A 16574-nucleotide genomic window follows, 5' to 3' on the forward strand; every position below is an offset into this window, starting at 1 on the left:
TGCACAAAAAGACGGTTTCACTTTTTTTTGCTTTAGTTTGCATGGCAATACGACAAACCAAAAGGAAGAATGGGAATGGAGCCGTAACCCCAACACAAATGATAGGACAACACCGTTTTTCGTCAAACTGGGATTTCATTGAAAACAATGTTTGCAGTTTACAGGAAAAGTGTATTCTCACAGTGCATGACTATTATGTAAGGTCCCTTAAACTATCCGTGCTTGCACAAAACAGTTTGTTCCTGTATTACAATACTTTTAATTTTTTTATATATATATATATATATATATATATATACAATGGTTTACTGTTCACGTTCTAATCCAAAAATTTGACCTGTTTTTTTCAATGTTTTTGTCTTTTTTTCCCCCTTGATGAAACAGATAGCTCTGAACAGGGATGCCAGCTTGCTAACACTATATCGACATTTTAACCTTAGAGAAATACAGGAAGTTTCGTTTTCCTCCTCTTTGTTCCTTCTTCGGGTTTTTTCCCCCTTGACCTATTTTCATACTTAGCTTAGAAAATACACTTAGTTTAGAAAATGCTTAAACCACCAAAAGGACGTTTTTCAAGAGGATATTTGTTTTTTAGTCAGAGGGCCTGCTTTCAAATAAAATGACCAACATATTTTTTTTTATTTTTTCAATTTATTGTTTTATCATTTCAAACTGCCAATGCTGCCGAAGAAAACGCATCGTTGAATTGGTTCATGAAGCTGCAACGGGTGTAAACGGTAATATTCGGCTGCATTTTCCTTCACATTAAATGCTTTCATTTGACATATCAGACCTTCTGATATCCATGCTATGACAGGGAACTACATAACCAGACAAAAATAAAGAAAGTCACGAGAGTGTACGCAGAAACATATTTTTTCTCATTGCCAACTTTTGCATTCATAAAAACGGCTGCCAGTAATATCAAATTTTCATTAAGGCATTTTTTTCAAGAAGAGAACAAAACGAAAAAGACAAAATTGATGCAATGATCTGTCTTCTTCAGAAAAAAAAGTAAGGAAAAAGACCGACAAACACGTTTAGACGGATGAAATTGGTACAAATTAAACATCAATCTGAAGAAATACTTTGAAATCTTACAAATGGGACAGAATACAGTGTGACCTTCATCTAAAGCAGTTAGTTTTCGAAGATCTTCCAACATTTGTTTTGTTTGTTTTCGATATCCTTCCCGCTACATTTCTTTACGTCCTATCTCAGATGTATGAAATTAATGTGTAATTAGACTTCTGTGTTTGGACGTTTAGTTATACTATTTGAATGTAACGTTTTGTTATACTACTGTAATGTATTATTCAATATACTACTCTGATGTACCGTTTACTTATACTATTGAAATGTATTGTTTACTGACGCTACTGTAATGTATTGTTCATGTGATGTTTACTTATACTCATGTTATGTACATTTTAGTTACTCAACTGTAATGTGATGTTTAGTTACACTATGTTATGTAATATTTAGTTATACTACTGTGATGCAATGTTTACTTACACAACTGTAATGGAATGTTAAGTTGCTCCACTATCATGTAATGTTTAATTATACTTATCTTATGTAAACTTAAGTTACTTATCTGTGATATATTGTTAAGTTACATCTATGTTATGTTATGTTATGTTATGTTATGTTCAGTTAAATCATTGCAATGGAAAGTTTAGTTACACAACCGTTATACTATGTTTACTTATACTACTGTAATGTAAGGTTTAGTTACACAACTATAATATAAAATTTACTTTAGCGATTGTAGTGTAAGGTTTAGCAGCGATTGTGATTGCAGTGGACTGAACTGATCCAATGGGAAGGTTTTACCTAATCTTTTTTTTTTTTAATGATCATTTTTCAACAAAAAATTTAATTTTAATCACCAGTATGATAACGTCCACAAGAGAGTGTGAATATAAAAGGGGTAAAGAGAGAAAGAGGGAAGATGAAAATGTGTAAATAATTTTTTTTCAAAGAGTAAAGGAATCCAAAGATTTGTCTCGTGTAGAACCTTGCACGCGATAAGAACTCCGGTAATCATAGTCTTTTTGGACACAATTTGATCCAAGCTTAGCCAAGCGTGTTTATTTGCAGTTACCATAGGTCTAGAACATGCTAACTGTTCACCAACCATGCGGTAACTTCGTAGGGTTATTGAAGTAATGCAAACTACTGTGACCCCTACTCTACACCCTGTAAGAGTGACTGCAGAACTTGTCTATTTTAACGTGTAAAGGTCCTTTCTTTCTTTATTTGGTGTTTAACGTCGTTTTCAACCACGAAGGTTATATCGCGACGGGGAAAGGGGGGAGATGGGATAGAGCCACTTGTCAATTGTTTCTTGTTCACAAAAGCACTAATCAAAAATTTGCTCCAGGGGCTTGCAACGTAGTACAATGTATTACCTTACTGGGAGAATGCAAGTTTCCAGTACAAAGGACTTAACATTTCTTACATACTGCTTGACCAAAATCTTTACAAAAATTGACTATATTCTATACAAGAAACACTTAACAAGGGTAAAAAGAGAAACAGAATCCGTTAGTCGCCTCTTACGACATGCTGGGGAGCATCGGGTAAATTCTTCCCCCTAACCCGCGGGGGGTAACGTGTAAAGGTCCCTCCCTTCCCTCATACACGATCATGTTCACCGACACAAATCTGTCTCAGCTTTAATACGGAATGGAAGCATCCTTTCACTTGCTCACATACCAGAAATCAATTCTATGGCTGAGTCTTGTTCGGATTGGGATTTTTTTTTCTTTTTCTTTTTTTGCCGAAGTAATTGAACAGATTGACATAGATGCCACTTACAAAACTTATTCAACAAAACATTCCCACTTTGCACAGGGAGCAGCTAATCTGTTGAATTTTGGTATGTGACCAAGTGGAGGGATAGTCTTACACAGGAACCAGCTAATCTGTTGAATTTTGGTATGTGACCAAGTGGAGGGATAGTCTTACACAGGAAGCAGCTAATCTGTTGAATTTTGGTATGTGACCAAGTGGAGGGATAGTCTTACCCCATGTACAAATCCTGAACAGATCCGTGGTGGTGTCTAGAATCGCACAAGCGAGAAATAGAAGACCTTTAACGCTAGTACAACTGTTGGGAAAATGTCACAGGGGGAGCATAGATAACAATTCACACACACAAACAGCAACATCGTTTCAAACATTTGGTGTTACAGATAAACAAATGGACATGTGTTATGTACAATGAGAACGAATATGGTATAGAAATCCGAGTTGGAAATAATGATTTCCTAGTAAATACGGCAGCTTTTTGACCTATTGTAAGGTTTCCCCATTGAAAGAATGATTTAATACGCAAGTAAGTGAAAAAAATGTTCGAGAAAACACAAGGAACTGTATATTTGCCCTCCTTCCAGTACGGTCGTAATTACTTGTACATGTATGCTATTGAGTATGACAAAGTGAAGAGTACATCATGTGTGTGTGTGTGTGTGTGTGTGTGTGTGTGTGTGTGTGTGTGTGTGTGTGTGTGTGTGTGTGTGTGTGTGTGTGTGTGTGTGTGTGTCTGTCTGTATGTGTGTCTGACTGTCTCTGTGTGTGTGAGCGTGTGCGTGAATGTCTGTCTCGCTGTTAGTTTCAGTTAGGAAGAGTATCTCTGGTAAAGTCCATCAGGATGTTTGGAGGAAAAAGAACAAAAGTATAACATAAAACAAGAATAGACGTTTAAGATTAAGACAAGAAAGTTGGAGATGAAAACAACTAGCAAGGACCCCTTAGAGTGAATGCCCTTGCCGCATTGCTCAACAACATGCTAGCACCCATTGGACACGTTTTCCTTCCCATCTGAACTATCTTTTAAATCACCCTTGATCCGCCCTCGCTTCTGCGTGGGATAATAGCATCCTTCCCCATGAACATTATACCAAGAACGAAAGCCTGAGTGCTTTCTGTGAAGAATATTAATCTGTTTGCTGAATTAACTTCGTATATTTGACCTATGTCAAATCTGCAAAATGAATTCAACAACACATTCCAACACTACACAGGCTGCTGACATGTTGGTATGTGTCCGATTGGAAGGAATGTTTTCTTCTGCAGAAGCCTGGGAGGATCTCTGGTGGTTTACGTGATGGTTTACAGGTTTTACATTATGATTAGCATAGGAAGGATTCAACTCTAAAGTTCAACCCACAACTGGAGCTTAGATATTGTTTTACCCTACAAAACTTGCCTTTCGATTGTTATTTATTCATTCTGTTTCATAGCTGTACACTAAGACAATCAGTCTCTCTGCAAGACAGGACAACAGCCATCGAAGCTTGACCGTATCATATTAAATCTACCTAAGCCTGCAAAATATTCACGCTGGTCATGATGCGCTCACTTAGCTAAGCAAAGCTCAACCTTGATAAATTATCTAAAAAAAACACACACAATCGTTCTATCTCAACATACTGGTCAAAGAAATAAATTAAAACAGAAAATCTGGGCAAGAAGGTCAAAAATCCAAAGTATTGTGATCATTCAAACAAGATTGAAAAAACGGCATACTCAGGAATGTGACTCGCGGAAGTGACGTCAAATGCTGATACTTTTCGTGGTCATTCAGTATTTGATTTTACTTCTACGTTTGAAAAGTAATCCGTGAAAGAGGAAAGAAAACAAAGAAACAAAACCAATAAAACAAAGATCACAACACCAAGCAGAGACGACAGTGGCCATGATTCCAAAAAACAGGGTGCCCTCCTTAGTTAACATATGCATAAACAGGGTGACCAGAGCGTGACAGTGTGTTGCCTAGCAACCACCAAAGACACAGTGCTCGACATCTTTGAAACCAGCAAAAAAAACTCAGTCAGCAGTTAGGCGTAAGCGTTTATCAGCTCTGAAGCCTCAAGCTTCACACGCTGTCCAGTCATAAACCGCATCCCATAATGCTCCAGGCATCATCGCGAGTTCCTGCTCTGTGGTGCCGGTCACGTGATTGTTTTTAAGGGCAGCGATTGGTCCAGAGTGTTGGGACCAGGCACGTGCCTTCACAAATAAATACTAATGTTGTACAAACAAAACAGGAAGGCAAGGGAATGAGTACAAAGTTGTTGAACAAACATGTTATTAGTAAGCCAGGGTGTGTAGGCCTGCGAGTCTTTACTACAGTATTATTGTTACAGAATAGTGTATGACAATATGCAGAAGTGGATTATAGTTTAAGCTGTGCAGTGTGTTGTAATACGATGCTGCATGACAAAAAGCTGATCAAAACTTCTCAAAACTTGTTCAAAACAAGAATGCGCATCTGTGAAGTAACATCAGGATCTCAATCCTTAATACTCTCAAGCTTACACTGCCAATGCCCTTTTCTCTTTCTTGTTCACGTGTAACAACAATACACAATAATACTCTGCTGTTACCTTCATCCCCTCTCCTTATACTCTTTTTACTGTCTTTACCAACAGCACAATCAATTGTATGTCTAAATCTCAACACATACAAATAAAGTCAGGAAAGTCGAAAAGAGACGAAACACAAAAATAAAAATAAAAGTTATTTTGTATGGGCATTCTATTTTCGGCGTCACTTATTCAGTCCAGTGTCACAGATCAAAGTGGGTGAAATATGATTTAGCAGATAAACGTTCTCTTCATTGAATTATAAAATGAAACTTTCACTACTTTTGATTCTAGAACGTTTTAATCAATACAAAATCCCCAAATTTAATAGCCAACCGTGCAAAAGAAACAGGTTGAAATTCAGTACTTCCCAACCCCTAAATTTAATTGCCGATTTAAAAAGTCTTATCTCAGTCTTCTCCAAATCCCTAGATGTTTTAAGTTAAAGATAAACAGACACATTATCAATGAAGTCTACTAACTCAACAGCAATGTGACGCTTGGCTTAATTCGGTTTTTTCTTCTTCTGGAACGAAACAGATTTAATATGCACTGCCTTGACTCTGCATCTGATACTAAACTGAGTATGCCACCACGAAAAAACCATCCAATGCCTCCAAACAAAATTTGCAATACTTATAGGTTTTCGCTTCCAAATGAAAATTCATGGAAATACAAAGAAAGCGAGGACTTGCTGAAGAAAGAGGAATGTAAGTGCACGTATATCAACCATCATTCTAATACCATGACTTTTAAAGTCTACAAACCAGAACAGAACATGTGAATGAGTTTGTACATAATCATGACATATACAAGCCTGGATGTCGTTCTCTGTCTTCTTTGGTGGCTTTAAAAAAAACTGATGATTTTCACACATATTCTGATTTCAAATAATTTCATTTTGAAAGAAAAAACAATTTCATTTTTTTTCAATGTTTAAACGATCCATAAAATGCCTCCTGCATAGTCGTGGAAAATTTTTAAAAAGGTTCCATGTTTTCAAAATAACGGCATTGACATGTGTTTAAATTACGTGCTAAAACGAGTCACATATTTGCCTCATCACTTTACAAAGGCCAGTCATTTGAGAAAAAAACAATTTGGTATGAACCAACCAGATTTAGAATTGTACATAGTATAACCAATCATATCCATCCAAGGCGTCTACGTACGCTAGCCGACCAAGTGCTTCACAAGCTTTCCCAAGCCAAGCAAATTCCTTCATTTTGACGACAGATATTTTTCTCAAGGCGTTTTTCAAGGTCAAAGTCCAAGACTTGACTTTTGGTCTTGTCTGTGCTCCATACATTACACAATCCAATAAACTCTGACGTCAGATCCATGGAAACGGTTAAATCGGAAACTCCAGTGAACCAGAAGTCATTGCCGGTTCTATGCAGGGTAGGCTTTCCGGCTGGTAGCCTGGTTGTTGTGTCGACTTCTAGGCTGGCTGCCTCGTGGATTCATCCTGGTGAAGTTCCCGATTCAAGCTGACTACATGGCGATGACGTCACAGCATCACAACATTCACGTACTGGGCTCCACATCCCACGATACAATAAGCGTTACCATGACACAAACTGCACAAAGAAGACCCTCACCCTTTCCCCCTTTTCAAAAGAAAAAGGGAAAAAAGAGTAAGAGTCTTACCAAACTTCAAATCCTCCTCCTTCTCTCAGTGGTTTTCAAACCGCTGAACTTTCACAGTTTATACTTCATGTCGTCACCAGAGTGCGAACACACATACGTCACAAACTGCTTACGTCATTTGCAGTCGGCGTCAACAAATGCTTACGTCATTGGCAGTGGGCGAACTTGATGACGCTCGCAGTTAAAACTAGGCTAGTCTCCAAGGTGTTGTTATGTGACTAGATGGAATGTGAAGCTTGCTGGCCGGCTGTTAGTGGATAAAATGCTGCCGTTTATCAAAAAAAGAAAGGAACAGAAAAAATCAACAAAGCAACAATTGCTGCAAAGCGAGTACCGTGTTCAAACTCCGTATAAAAACAAAGATGTTGATGATGAGATGGGAGGCGTGGCCAGTGCAGGAAACATAGCTGCGATTGGCGTGCACTGGCTGTCGCTCATGATGAGTGAAAAACGTTTATGCAGATGGGGTGGTGGTGGTTAAATCTGTCACTTTTGACCAATCTGACTGCTGACCTCGTCACAGAACCCTCTCCACGATGACTGATGGACTGAACGATGTTTATGTAGATGGGCCATTCAACCCTTTTGCTTCGAACACATCCGCAATCCGCTGAGATGTCTGATCCAAGCTGCTCTGCCAGTTGTTGGGAGCGAATGACACAACACATGAATAAATATTCAAGCAGATACTGCTCTTTAACTTCAACTCTCTCACTTCCAAACAGAACCAAGGATCCCCCCTACGCTTAAACCACGGGTCGCGCATGCTCACAGGCAGTCAGGATGAAAACGATGTCTGAATGAATGTTAATGCAGATGGTGGCAGTTAAGTCTTTCCCATGCAGAGTGTCAAAAGTTAACCAATGTGTTTATTCCACTCTCTCTGTGTCCCTTGCTTTTGGGCTCGATTCTTCGCCATACTATGTAGCACACACTCTCTTGCTATCTAAAAAAAACCTGTTTCTTTTTGATCTTACTTATAAATGCGAGATGTGATGATTTGAAACTTCTTAAAGATAGTTGTATATAACAGATGGATACCAAGACACTCTTGGAGCTGTGTTGAAACTTATGGGTATCATTTCTCATTCTCCACACACAATATCTTCAACTATGTGACTGACAAATGCGCAAGAAGATGCTTGGAATAAGCATGGTGTACACTTGTAAAACACTGAAGCGCTAAAACCTCTAACGAATCTAATGGGCAGGTTATGGTCACGTTTCAGACGACCACAAAGACGGTTACGCGCAGTTAGACTTACTGGCTAGCAGTATTAATAGGTAAAACGATCCTCATTCTTCATTCTGTTAACTGAAGTTGCTTGGAGTTCTTGATTTGCACTTCTTTCAGTCCCAATCCTTGCTGATAAACTCAACATCAGAACATTTCAACTGCAATGTGGAGTCTACAGAACCCTATGTCCTCCTATGTTAAATGGAAGTAGACTTTCATAAGTGTCCTTGAACAATCTCGAATCACAAATTCCTATTCTCGCTTGTGATCAGCTCTCAAGATCACTTGCAGCATTGCGTTTCTCTGTTCACATCTTCAAATGACATTCCAACCAGCATAGTCCTGGCGAAGGTGTATGACTTCCAAGCGTTGACTTTTCCCACGAACAACACTTTGTGACATGACTCTCTTCTTCGCCTTCACGAGCCAAAGTGTCTCACACCACAAGAACTGCCCACCACATTTTGTGCCAACTCAAATAGGTTCAAACAGCTCAAAGGTTTTTAAACAGCGAACACACAAACACACACAGAAAAAAGAATCTACAAAATAGTTTTCTTTCATTGTCCTTCGCTTCCTTCCTTTGTTTTCCTTTCTTAGCACAGTTCACGTAGGTTAACAACCTCACGTCTTATCACAGGGTCCATAACAACAGCCTTGACCTTGGCCAAGGTTGTGACCTTTGTTATGGCCCGAGTGAAGGTCGCTAGACAATAGTGAAGTCATCTGTGTAGCCTTTGTCCATACCACCATCGCCAGCAGACAACGCCTCCAGTTCAGAATCTTCTTCTGGCACGGGCCGGTAGTGTCTGTTACAGAAAAGAAAGATTGTACAGAAACTGTCAGCAAAATTAGCTAATACTAATCAGATTAGATTGTATGTTGAATGTGATGTATTTGTCCTGTCATTATTTTCTACGTCCAAAAGTGGTTATTGTTACCGACTCGATTGTCAAATGATTGTATATTGTTTTCTGAGTATTCAAAAAAACTAATATTAATCAGGAATAAACCCACTAAGAGGCAAGAAGAAGATAGAGACAGGACAGCAGACCAGGCATGAACACAGGTGACATCAAGATTCAATTGGGTGAAAATACACAAAGGACAGCTAGCAATTCGTCAACAACAACTGAAAACTAAGCCCCACCATCACCTACTTAATTGTCTTCTTTCTTCTTTTGTCTTATATGCACCTGTCAAGTAGACAAATTCGTGATTAATTACTCCTCTTACTAATCTGGGTTATGGAGAGCACGGCAACGCAGGTGTTGTATCGTGATGGTTGCTGGAAGCTAATCCAGTCTTCTCCCCAAGCCTCGACCCCCCCCCCCCCCCCCATTAAGAGGACCGAGGACCCGTGACGATAGCCAGCAGGATGCCCCCCCTTATCACCCCCTTCTTCCCCAATTGTTATCGTCCAAGGAATAAATAACGAAAAATGATGAATGGACATGCTCACCCTGAAAAATAAAATAAATTCAACTTAGTTCAATTCTATCCGCGTCATTCACACCTGCCCAGAAGACTTATTTTCCTTTCTCTTCAGCAGGGCTTGTAAGAATGCCTGCCATTCCCCCCCACCCCCCACCCCTCACAATAATGAGGATGGGGCTAAATTGCATCACAGGTACCACTGTACGTGCTTAATAACTCTGAAATCCGCGTAAAATAAAAAAAATTCAATTCAGTTTAATCCACTACCCTTCATGCATTCACACCTGCCCAGCAGACTAATTGTCCGTTTCTCCTCAGCAGGGCTTGTAAGAACGCCTGCCATCCTCCTCCCTCTCATCACAGGTACTAATGTACATGCTTATTTACCCTGTAATCCGCATAAAAGAAATTTTGTTTGTTTGTTTGTTTGTTTGCTTAACGCCCAGCCGACCACGAAGGGCCATATCAGGGCGGTGCTGCTTTGACATATAACGTGCGCCACACACAAGACAGAAGTCGCAGCACAGGCTTCGTGTCTCACCCAGTCACATTATTCTGACACCGGACCAACCAGTCCCAGCACTAACCCCATAATGCCAGACGCCAGGCGGAGCAGCCACTAGATTGCCAATTTTAAAGTCTTAGGTATGACCCGGCCGGGGTTCGAACCCACGACCTCCCGATCACGGGGCGGACGCCTTACCACTAGGCCAACCGTGCCGGTATAAAAGAAAATAAATTCAATTCAGTTCAATTCAATTCCCTTCATGCATGCACACCTGAATGGACATGCTCACCCTGTAAACAAAAATAAGTTCAACTCAGTTCCATTCAATTCCCTTCATACATATACACACCTGTCCAGCAGACTAATTCTTTCTTCCTCTTCAGCAGGGCTGGCGAGGACCCCCGGTCCCCCCTTCATAAGAAGGGGCGGGTTGTCCTCCCTGTCGGACTGTTGCATGCTGTGATGTTGCTGCTCTGGCGGCAGCTTGCCGTGGGGAGTCAATCGACCACCTGCACAGAAGGAGAGACGTGTAACCGAGCGCACGAAGCACAACAATGGAGGCAAAGCCAGTCAGACAGGGTTGAGAATGCATAGGTGGGATTCTTCCAGTATACGCCGGAAATCCGGATTCGATTATGGCCTCTTTTTTTTACATTTAGTCAAGTTTTGACTAAATGTTTTAACATAGAGGGGGAATCGAGACGAGGGTCGTGGTGTATGTGTGTGTGTGTGTGTGTGTGTGTGTGTGTGTGTGTGTGTGTGTGTGTGTGTGTGTTTATGTGTGTGTGGGTGTGTGTGTGTGTGTGTGTCTCTGCGTGTGTGTGTGTAGAGCGATTCAGAGTAAACTACTGGACCGATCTTTATGAAATTTTACATGAGAGTTCCTGGGTATGATATCCCCAGACGTTTTTTTCATTTTTTCGATAAATGTATTTTATGACGTCATATCCGGCTTTTTGTAAAAGTTGAGGCGGCACTGTCACACCCTCAATTTTCAATCATATTGATTGAAATTTTGGCCAAGTAATCTTCGACGAAGGCCGGACTTCGGTATTGCATTTCAGCATGGAGGCTTACAAATTAATTACTGACTTTGGTCATTAAAAATCTGAAAATTGTAATTAAAATTATTTGTTTATAAAATGATCCAAAATTACTTTCATTTTATTCTTAATCATGTTCTGATTCCAAAAACATATAAATATGTTATATTCGGATTAAAAACAAGCTCTGAAAATTAAAAATATAAAAATTATGATTAAAATTAAATTTCCGAAATCGTTTTAAAAACTATTTCATCTTATTCCTTGTCGGTTCCTGATTCCAAAAAATATAGATATGATATGTTTGGATTAAAAACACGCTCAGAAAGTTAAAACGAAGAGAGGTACAGTAAAGCGTGCTATGAAGCACAGCGCAACCACTACTGCGCTGAACAGGCTCGTCAGTTTCACTCCGTTTTGCACAAGCGGCGGACTACGGTCATTGTGAAAAAAATGCAGTGCGTTCAGTTTCATTCTGTGAGTTCCACAACTTGACTAAATGTAGTAATTTCGCCTTGCGCGACTTGTTGTGTTTTTGTGTGTGGTTGGGTTGAGGCCTGAAAAATGTCATGAATCATGAACCTCAACCCAACCACACACAGCAGCCAGAACCTTATCACAAACAGAAAACTACAATTAACAGCTGTCTAGCCGGCGACGTAGAAGAAACGTCGAGCTACTATAAAAATCTCGCGCTCTTTGCCGGCAGACTACCGCGTCACCCTGTCACAGAAAGTCAAGCATACCCACATGGCTTCACATATAAAAACCTGCAACTTCAAGTCCGGTTCATTTCCGTTCTGCTCACACCTGAGCTGAGACTCACGAAGCGAAACTGGGTGCCACCCAAATGAGGGGTACGCAGCCACCTAGTCGGATTGGTTGAAATTGAGATTTGTTGTTATTTCAACCAATCAGACACCACAGCTTGTTCCCACCCAGTTGGGTGGCACCAAGTTTTATTTTGTGCACCTGAGCCCTCGTACCCTCCCTATCAGACAAACTAAACAATCTCTCCACCTCTGTCTCTCTCTGTCTCTCTTTCTCTCTCTCTCAGTCTGTCTCTCTTTCTCACTCTCTCTCTCTGTCTCTCTTTCTCTCTCTCTCACTCTCTCCACCTCTGTTCTCTCTCTCTCTCTGTCTCTCTGTCTCTCTCTGTCTCTCTTTCTCACTCTCTCTCTCTCTATCTCTTTCTCACTCACCTCTCCTGGCAATAGGCACTATCATGGGACTGCCATAGGCATAGCCTGCGGCAGGGTAGGCGGGGGGACGGTGACTGGAGGCGTAGGCGGGGGAGTAGGACCTTCCCGGCGACCCCTTCTCTCCCCCGCCCCCTCCACCACCCCCGCCGAATGAATACGTCACTTCCTCGCTGCTTGTTGTGCTGGTTCGACTGTTAGCTCGTCTGCACAAAGAAAACAAAAATCAGTGAATGATTGAGTGAGAGCACAATGTATTTACATGGCCCAACCATTTGCAGTTTTAGCATTAAGAAATGTCTTACACAGACCACAAATTGCACGGTGGGTTGGTGCTACTTGGCAATATTTACACAAAGATGGCATGGAGGGGCTCTCGACAAACTGCTGTAATAGATATTGATTATATTGTTAAACGGAAGCTTATCAGAAGACGGCTGTTTGTACAAAAGCCATGTAGTGGTAGTTGTATTAGTAGTATTAGTAGTAGTAGTAGTAGTAGTAGTAGTAGTAGTAGTAGTAGTAGTAGTAGTCTAGAGCACTATACGAAGGAAGCTTTATCTAAAAGGTTGTGGTTAGGTATAAACACCAACTTAAGTCCACAGACTTTTGCTTGTTGTAGTTGACAAAATAAGAACAAGTACAAACAGAAAAGAACTGCATGACATAAATAGCAAAGACAAGTTGCATTGACAAAGTGTAACGGTCAAAGCTGTACCATCTAAAGAAAACTAACTGTGATTGCACAAAACACAAAGAACGAAGCGTAAGACGCACAGCCAATCAAACAGGAGGCGAAATGGGCTAAACTAATAAGCCCCCAATCCGAGGACCATTCCCATGCCTGCTCATTATACTGTCTCAAGTATTCTGAACGTGCACACAGATCCAACTCAAGTTTACAAGACACCTACCGAGGCACGAAGGTGGTTCCTAGCTGCCTTTTGTTGGTCACGTGACCCCGCTGTTTGCCCCGGTGACGCCCCCTGACTCTGCGAGGAGGACTTCTCTCTTTGAGTTCTCCCCCTTCGCATTCTGTGGTGTCGCTCGACAGCTCCACGCGCCGGGGTCGGGGCCGGCGTTTCTCTGTGAGGAAGTCTGCAACATCATCATAATCGTCATCTTACTTGTTCGTTGTCGTCATCATTGTCGTCGTCACTGTCATCGTCATTGTCTTCGTCGTCGTCGTCATCATCATCATCATCGTCGTCGTTGTCATCATTATCATTACCATCATCTTCAATTAGGCTTTGACGATGCTCATATGACCTCATATTTTATCCAAAAGAAAGTTCTAAATTTCACGTCAAATCATAAGGGGGGAAGTGTTTCAAATTTGACCTCTCCTAAACACATCACTCAATCAATCAGTGACTGAAAAAAATAACTCAATGACTCACTCAATCAATGACCACTCGATCACTAAATCACTCCACAAATGGCTCTTAAATCCATCGATCACCCAAACAGTCAATCAACAACTCAACCAACCAATCTGTCAGTCAACCAGTCAACCCGTCAACCAATTCGACAGCAAAAACACGCACCTAGTTCCCTCTCATAGGGCGGCACTTCGCACGAGGCCTCCCGCTGCTCGTTGGGGCGGGGCGGACTCTGCGTGAACTGACGAATCCCAGGCTCCGTTGCAACGGAGCTGTCGGTGGGCTGAGAGCTGGATTCTGGTTGGCTCTCATAGAGCACAGGGGGCGGGGGATGACGCTTGGCATTCTCCAAGGCTTCCAGAAGCTCGTCGCGACTGGAGGATACCGTCGTCACGCTCGACAGCAAACTGTTTCGATGACTCGCTGCAAGAATCAATCATTCAATCAATTATTCAATCAATCAATCAGTCAGTAAATCACTCACTCAACGAATCAATGAATCAATCGCTAAATCAATCACTCAATCAGTCAATCAATCAAAAAAGTAGTCGTGTTTTAAGGTTGACAAGTGACGACAATAGGTAACTTCTACGCAGATATGCTTTGGCTAGGCCTCTCAGCGCGTCTTCTACAAACATTATTGAAAAACGAAATGAAAAAAAACAGACATACACAACAGATTGCCCTTAGAAGAGAACTCCAAATAAAGCACCCTTTCTGTTGTCCATTTGCCTTTAGGCATTACATTTTACCTCTAATGCAAAGATGCCTTTGATGTAATGACGGTTTTACATGGTTCAAAGTGTAGCCTCTCTCAAAGGCCAACAATTAAAAGCAAGTCGCGTAAGGCGAAAATACAACATTTATTCAAGCTGGCGAACTCACAGAATGAAACTGAACGCACTGCAATTTTTCAACAAGACCGTAATACTCGTAGCATCGTCAGTCCACCGCTCGTGGCAAAGGCAGTGAAATTGACAAGAAGAGCGCGCGGGGTAGTAGTTGCGCTGAGAAGGATAGTACGCTTTTCTGTACCTCTCTTCGTTTTAACTTTCTGAGCGTGTTTTTAATCCAAACATATCATATCTATATGTTTTTGGAATTAGGAACCGACAAGAAATAAGATGAAAATGTTTTTAAATTGATTTCGAAAATTTAATTTTGATCATAATTTTTATATTTTTAATTTTCAGAGCTTGTTTTTAATCCAAATATAACATATTTATATGTTTTTGGAATCAGGAAATGATGAAGAATAAGATGAACGTAAATTTGGATCGTTTTATAATTTTTTATTTTTTTTTACAATTTTCAGATTTTTAAGTCATTAATTAATTTCAAGGTATTGGGGGATATCTTTGGGTTGCTGGTCCAGGATATCTTGGTGTCTCCTTTCCAACACCCTCGTCTGGTGGATGAAGCTTCCTCTCTTCAGTCTTCCTTTTGTTGGTTGGCACAGTCTGTCTTTCATGGGGTGAGTTGGCAGTCGTTTGAATTTAGCTGCCGCAACCATTTCAACAACAAAAACAGAAAAAGAAAGCAAAACATGTGACTTTGCACAAACCTTGCGACTGACTCTTCTCGCTGGAGCCAGAACCAGCAGACTTGTGCGAGGACTGTGGCCGTGCTGGCTGCGTGAAAAGAGCGTGGATGTGATCTGCGCTGGCGTAGCGACGTGGACTGAGGATGATGCCTGAAACACACAGAGAGAGAGAATGTGACTGTTAAGCCTGAATTTGTGTTATTTCTCCTTCTCATTTAATGAACAAAGGGAAGAAAGCGCTCTAAATGCCTACGACATGTGTAACAGAGAAAGTGAGAGTTGTGCGGAACCCGTCCCCTGGCGCCTGAAAGAAAAACAAGCACCGAAATGAATCCGATAAACAAAAGGAAGTAGGCCTATAAGCGCTCTAAATGCCTACGACATGTGTAACAGAGAAAGTGAGAGTTATGCGGAACCTGTCCCCTGGCGCCTGAAAGAAAAACAAGCACCGAAATGAATCCGATAAACAAAAGGAAGAAAGCGCTCTAAATGCATACGACATGTGTAATAGAGTAAGTGAGAGTTATGCGAAACCCGTCCCCTGGCGCCTGAGAGAAAAACAAACATCAAAATGAACAAGCGACTTTCACCCTTCAAAACAAGGATTATGCCAAAAACACACAGAGAGAATGATCCGATAAACAAAGGGAAGTGAACTCTCTAAATTGCATACGGCATGTGTAATAGAGTAAGTGAGAGTTACCGACTGAGCTATATATCTCCCCTCTCAATAATAATAATGAAAATATCAAATAACCAAAGGGAAGTAAGCGCTCTTTATGCAAACGACATGTGTAATGGAGTAAGCGAGAGTTATACGGAACCAATCTGCTGGCACCTGAGAGAATAACAAGCATTGACATGAACAAGCGAGGATGAAAGAGGACTTACTTCCGTTTGGTTATTTGATATCTTAACAACGCTCTGCCACATTTCGTTTAACTCATTGTCTCCCAGGTACGGATTATAATCCGTACCCACTCATATGGCTCTATCTGACCTGGTACGGATATATCCGTACACACAGTCATTTCAGTCGCTTCCTGTAACGTCGATCTAACGCCTGCATTCCAGTGTGTTAATACACAGTTACTACACAGTTACTACACAGTTACTACAATTCTTAGTGACCTGCTGCAGCACAGCTGGTCTCGGCTACAAAACAATTGGTCAACATAGGTGGGGTAGAAAGTGTTAAGA

The 16574-nt window shown here is 40.9% G+C and overlaps 1 protein-coding gene across 1 annotated transcript in view; it reads right to left on the minus strand.

Moving 5' to 3' along the window:
- Positions 1–284: 284 nt before the first annotated feature.
- LOC138974629 (uncharacterized) overlaps positions 285–16574 on the minus strand; it is a gene marked incomplete at its 5' end in the record, with an annotated part of 19751 nt that continues 3461 nt past the window's right edge. The window contains 6 exon segments of the mRNA XM_070347353.1: positions 285–9071; positions 10557–10716; positions 12453–12655; positions 13364–13547; positions 13997–14254; positions 15396–15524. Of these exon segments, the coding sequence (XP_070203454.1) occupies positions 8969–9071; positions 10557–10716; positions 12453–12655; positions 13364–13547; positions 13997–14254; positions 15396–15524 (1037 nt within the window).

Source organism: Littorina saxatilis, linkage group LG8 (genome assembly GCF_037325665.1).
Source record: "Littorina saxatilis isolate snail1 linkage group LG8, US_GU_Lsax_2.0, whole genome shotgun sequence".
In the NCBI taxonomy this organism is placed as follows: Eukaryota; Metazoa; Mollusca; class Gastropoda; order Littorinimorpha; family Littorinidae; genus Littorina; species Littorina saxatilis.